The 6,464-nt window shown below is 37.8% G+C and overlaps 1 protein-coding gene across 2 annotated transcripts in view; it reads left to right on the forward strand.

Annotated features, from left to right (window-relative positions):
* The window catches only part of LOC126354444 (1-phosphatidylinositol 3-phosphate 5-kinase-like), a 294,219-nt gene extending 288,043 nt beyond the window's left edge, over positions 1–6,176 (forward strand). For both annotated transcript variants that reach the window (XM_050004130.1, XM_050004131.1), the window contains one exon: positions 5,416–6,176. In XM_050004130.1, the coding sequence (XP_049860087.1) occupies positions 5,416–5,612 (197 nt within the window). In that variant the 3' untranslated portion in view covers positions 5,613–6,176. The remainder of the gene's footprint in view (positions 1–5,415) is intronic.
* Positions 6,177–6,464: the final 288 nt, after the last annotated feature.

Genomic DNA, 6,464 nt, shown 5'->3' on the forward strand with positions numbered 1-6,464 from the left:
GCCACTAATCCCACCTAGTGGGATGTGGGAAACTGCCTAAAAACCACATCAAAGCTGGCTGAAAAACTGACCCTTGTTGTTTATCCACCAGACAGATTATATCCAGGCCAGCACACCTCCCTGTCCCAGTTTTATGTCACAAAAGTTATCTATGGAACAGTTCCTACTGTAACACTATTGCTAAGTTTACAACCAAAAATATTACTGCAAGCTGCAGTGCATGCAGTGTGATATTGAAAGACGCCTCACTTCAGCATGGCTATTCAGGTAGCTTCTTTAACAAAAAACTGTTGTGCCAATAATGAAGTTGGTTTGATAATCTGTAAAAAAAAGTAAGAAAAATGTTTGTTTCATAAACAACTCACCTTACTTCTTGGCATACTCTCCATTGAGGGATATACATCTGATCCAGCAATCGTTCATCCCCCAGAAAAATAGTTTCTGCCAGACTCTGCAAATTTCTCATTGACTGCAAGTATTGATTCCTCGTTTGATGAAAACTTCTTCCCACCAAGCTAAAGTTTCAAGTTAAGGACCGAGCAAGGTGGCGCAGTGGTTAGCACACTGGACTCGCCTTCGAGAGGATGACGGTTCAATCCCGTCTCCGGCCATCCTGATTTAGGTTATCCGTGATTTCCCTAAATTGCTTCAGGCAAATGCCTGGATGGTTCCTGTGAAAGGGCATGGCCGATTTCCTTCCCCATCCTTCCCTCACCCGAGCTTGCGCTCCGTCTCTAATGACCTCGTTGTCAACGGGACGTTAAACACTAATCTCCTCCTCCTCCTCCTCCTCCTTCTCCTCCTTCTCCTCCTTCAAGTTAAGGAACAGGAAGACAGGCGCTTGTGGGTAAGTCAGGTGAACTGAGTGAATGAGGAACCAATTTAAAGTCCAGTTAATACATTTTTAACATTGTTATTGCTGATTTGTGGGATGATACATTATCTTAGTGAAAGTCTTTTTTCCATACCAGGGCCTCTCAACCAATGCAAGTTTCAGAAGATCCAACAATGAATCATAATAGGGTCCAGTTATGGTTCTGTATTTCCAAGTAATTTATGAGTATCTTTCCTTTTGAGTCCCAAAAAACAGTGGCCATCACCTTACCATGTGACAAAAGTGACCTTTCCTTCTTTGGTGCAATTTCACCAGCATTTTTCCTTGTTTTGGCAGCTATTTTGACACTGTGTGTAATAATGGATCCAGGTTCCATCAACAGTCACAAATCAGAACAAAACATCTTCCAGATTGTGACCAAGCATCTCCAAACATTGTGTCAAAATGTTGTACTGATGCACTTGTGGTTGACTGTGAGTGATTGCAGCACTCGTGTCACACACAGCTTCTTCAAAGTCCATTCCCTGCACAGAATATTAAACTCTTACTTAATTCAGATGCCTTCAGTCTCAGCAGCTCCACAGTTTTTTATTCAATGTTCTTACATTGTTTATGTCAATGATTTTCTTTGTGGTGATCTCAGTTGGACAGCAGGAGTGTGCTTTGTCTTTGATATGTGACCGACCACATTTAAAGTCGTGAATGCAAAAGTACCAAAAGTAAATGGTCCTCAGTGGTGGCACGGAGTCCATGTTTAGCAGCAGCATGAAACTTGGTTTTCTCCATTTTCAATTGCAGTCGACACAATAACAGATGGCAGTCAACAATGAACTGTTTGCTGTACATTGTTGATATTACTTATATGATCCTTGGAGTAATCAAGCTTACCAACAATGAAGGTGCAACAAATTTGTTCTGTTCTTTTATAGAAATTTACCAGAGTCATCAAACCACCGTCATACATTCTGGTTGCAAATTTCAAATACTGCGGAACCTCCAGAAATGGTGAAAGTGCTAACCCATACAAATTATATAACACCGACAAATTTCTTTCCTGCTTGTTAAAACTGTGGAGTACTGCTGTAGATGTCAACTTTATTTGCCTTTCAACTAATGACTTCTAAACACCAAAATCAATGCTTTCCAGCGTACATTACTTTTGATGTGGTTATGGGTGGCTGCATTTTCAGTATTGCAAAACTGCATTCATTTACCATATACTGTAAATAGCTACTGAATTAATAGAATCTATGTTCTCTGTCTCAATCTAGCCATAATAGTCCATTAAGCCTGTTTGAAGAATACTGTGAGGGGTTTTTTCTGGTAAACTATGTTCTACCAAGGAACACACAAATTTGTATGTCAATCCGGCTTGGGAATGTTGTTTATTTTTTGGAAAACTTGCAGTTTGTTGTAAAAAGAATGCCGAGTCACTCAGTTTTATGCCCCACTGTCTGGCCTATACTTCCCAAATCTAAACTTACATCAGCAAAAGAACAAAACAGCCATAATTCCTGCTACTTTAAATGCATAAATAAAGATATCTCCCATAATCATTGTGTTACGCATGACTATCTTTCTTTTCTTTCCCGCTATGTAAAAATTCACAAATAAACAATACATAGGCTCAGTAGCTCCCTTTTATTTTCCTGGAGACAGAAAGAAGTTTATTTGTTTGTACATACCACTCAGTGGAATACATACCTCGGACCAGGCCAAGTCAGTACCAGTTAACAAACACAATGAATTCCCCCTTATAAAATAACACAATCTATGCAACTGTAATGGTGGCTGTCCTTTTCAGTTAATGAGCTGGTTTAACTCATGTGGATAAGTACTCCATGGGGATGCTGTTTTCTTTTTTGCTAACTCCTCATTGGAGGTTTCATGGCACTGATTCACCATGTCCTCCTCGTTAATTCTGCCATCAAATATCATTCCATGTCTCATATCATCCAAAACAGATTTATGACAATGATTAGTTTATTTTGGAAACAGTTAACCTGCATTCTCATAGAAACTATGTTTACCAGAAAATAACACGTTATGCCAGGTGAAAGTCTTTCGCGATGACAAATGTATTGGAACACTCATTTTAAGTTTGTCCCATAAAAGAGAAGAACTTAAGGGTGGAGATGAAACTGGCTAGTGTGACAGTAAATATGGTTTTGGTAGACTTTTAAGCAGACATTGGGAGATGTAGTGTTGGACAGCTGAATGACATCTGTATGTGTGTACGAGACATTTTTAGCATAGAGTGAGGTGACAAGGGAGATTTCTATTTGGGGAGGGATAGGAATTAAATTTGAAGTGCCCCAGGAAGCAGTTTCTGTCTTTATGTCGAATGCTAGGCTGTGTATGATAGATAGGAGGCACTGGTCCACCACGAATTTTATACTGACTGATGTTTACCTCTGGATTACTGCACAGATTTCAGTGGACTGCTCAAGTGATAAAAATTTTACCCAAAAAATTGCCACAGTCTGAAGTGTTAGTAGCTTGTGCTGATTGTGAGACTTAGGCTCTAAAATTTATTCTTCCCTTCTACATCTACATCTACATGACTACTCTGCAATTCACATTTAAGTGCTTGGCAGAGGGTTCATCGAACCACAATCATACTATCTCTCTACTATTCCACTCCCGAACAGCGAGCGGGAAAAACGAACACCTAAACCTTTCTGTTCGAGCTCTGATTTCTCTTATTTTATTTTGATGATCATTCCTACCTATGTAGGTTGGGCTCAACAAAATATTTTCAGGGCTTGGGCTTAGTTACTTTTCCATAATTTTTCATTATCGTGATTGAGAAAAATGTTTAATATTTTATACTCCAAGCATTGTACACTAATCATGGAAATAAAATTCTTTCACCTAAAGATAGAGAGAGAGAGAGAGAGAGAGAGAGAGAGAGAGAGAGAGAGAGAGAGAGAGAGAAAGAGAGTGTGTGTGTGTGTGTGTGTGTGTGTGTGTGTGTGTGTGTGTGTGTGTGTGTGTTTGTTTGTTTGTTAGGAAAAAAAGAGAGAGAAATCCAACATGGAATCAAGCCTGGAGCCCTCTGTACACTGACCTTGAGTGCTTACAACAAGTGTAGAAAACGCCAGTGAGAGTATGATGCTGTTCCATATATTCTGTTACCTTGCAGTTAACACATAAATAATGACTGTGATTTACTACATAAATTAAAGGTGGGTGGGGAGAAAGAAAGGAAAGGGAAGGAACTAATAATAGCAATTGCATTGGGAGTTTATGTGGAATTGGTGGTGATGAGCAAAAATGTTCCCAGATCAGGACTCGAATCAGGCATCTTCTGTTTACTAGGCAGTTACCTTAACCACTGTACCACCTGGACACAGCATGAATTAACTCAGCACGCTCCCCAGCAATTCACATTCGAACCTAGCACCACCTATTTGCAGTTCCTGTCCGTGTGCTCCATGCTTTTTAATTTCAGATTCCCATTGGAGGTCAAACGTAAATGTGTATTTGTGGATTTTTTGCCCGTCAAGATAAATCAGTTATGTGAACATGTGGTGTTTGTTCATTTGGACCCCACATTCATAGAATATCATGTGTATTACATCTGAAGAACTGTTTTTATGGCTTATTGCAATAGGTTTAAAATACTGATAGGCCATTTTTCCTTAATATTCAAGCAATATTACTTACTGAAAATGTCCAAAATGTAAAATGAAAAGTTGTAAAGGAGAAACATTTAAAGTTAATTTTTTAACTAACCCTGCTGCCAGTCAGGTTCACTTTTCATCACTGAGCAGGTTACCAAAATTTTTGGTACAACATAATTTATCCCTTTTGGAGCCAAAGTCAGTTTTAAAGGAGATTAATGAATTTAATTTTTGTTCATTGATTGTTATATTTGTGGATATTAATGCATGTTTACAACAAATTTTAAATTGTGGAGTCATCTCATTGACCTTCCTCCTCCTACTCCTCCCATCCCACTCACTCCTTCACCAGCATCTTCACCCTCCTGCCTATCTTATACATCAGTATCACATGCATAAATCATGCAAGCACTCACTGTTATACCACCACCGTTTCTGTTAGAGATCAAAGATAATCTTCAGAGTTAAATTTTCCAAGAGATCTGTTCCTTTAAGCAAGTATTTTGTCATCCTTTGACCCTTTAATTGTCAGTGGCATATCATCAAAAGCAACCAGTTGAGTATTCTGTATTTTTAATAGTTCATCTGTTTGCAGCTTATCTTTTTCTCTATTGATTGATACTTAAAAAGCTGGTTAGAAATTATCCAGGGTGCAAAAATATCAATATAATCATACAAGATCATAGAAGAATAGAAGACGGTGGATGGTTGTCAAATTTGAAAAGGAGGGCAGCAGTCTTTTACATTCATTTGAAATTTAATTGTGCCACTACTACTTCTTCACTTCTATCAGTCTTCCATTCATGCAGGATGAAATTTATATTGTTTCTGCTATGCTACACAAAAGTGAAAAACTGTGGTCTGTACTATCACTGCTTGCATAAAAAATGAGATATTTTTTTCCATTGTCTACCAGGAATAATACTCATGATTGTTTTGTATCCTTTCTTCCAGATTACATCCGTACATTCACTTGGGACAAGAAGCTGGAGACTATGGTGAAATCATCAGGCATTTTGGGTGGCCAAGGAAAGCTTCCAACTGTTGTTTCACCTGAACTATACCGTGCTCGCTTTACAAGTGCAATGCATCGTTATTTCCTAGCTGTGCCAGATCGGTGGACTGGTCTGGGTAAGGGACTGGAATGTTAATGATGTTGTGGTTGCTAGAACTAACAATTGATAACAGGAGTGTGAAAGCTGATTGCCTACATTTTGTTCATAAAGATGTCCACACAGCTGGTGCGAATTTTCTGGTTTGCTTTAATTATGGTTTTCTAGTCATGTTTGTTTAAACCATACATTGATGCTTAGTTTAATTGTTCTGTTTCAACAATTATATGTAATCAGTCATCTATAGAAAATTGTTTCTACCTTGCACATTAACTAAGTCAATATGAAATACAGCTAACAGTGAGAGTATTTGTTTTGTTAAAAAATCAAAAATGTTAATAAGTCAAGTAAAGTAACTATCTGCATGATTTTCATTAATTGTTATGCTTGTAAATTGTGCATTCTCTATAACAGTTATTTTTCTCGTAATAAGGAAAAACATTGTTGCATGTGAGAGTTATGAAATAACAATGCGTACGTTGCATGATTCATTCCAAAATGGAATAAAACACCATTCATCAGTATTAATAGCATAAAAACATATGACTTTATGTAAATAATGTATTTTAAATACTGCAATAAATAAGAAAGTTCTTACTTGTTCGTGACATTGTTTTAAAACCTACATCTACATATGTACTCTGCAAGACACTATGTGATACATAGTGGAGAGTTCGGTACATAGTGTTCTGAGATCATAGTCCCTGCTTCTTCCGTATGGTACATGGGAAGAAAAACTTGGTATTCCTCTTTCCTCTACAGGGGATTGAATTCTCGAATTTTAACACGATGTTCTTTATGAGGGATGTGTACTGGATGAAGTAGCATTTTACGTCATGGGCTCTTGGAATGTTGTAAGTCTCTCCATGTTGCACATCATATTTCTTATAA

The sequence above is a fragment of the Schistocerca gregaria genome, chromosome 3 (genome assembly GCF_023897955.1).
Source record: "Schistocerca gregaria isolate iqSchGreg1 chromosome 3, iqSchGreg1.2, whole genome shotgun sequence".
NCBI classification, from domain to species: domain Eukaryota; kingdom Metazoa; phylum Arthropoda; class Insecta; order Orthoptera; family Acrididae; genus Schistocerca; species Schistocerca gregaria.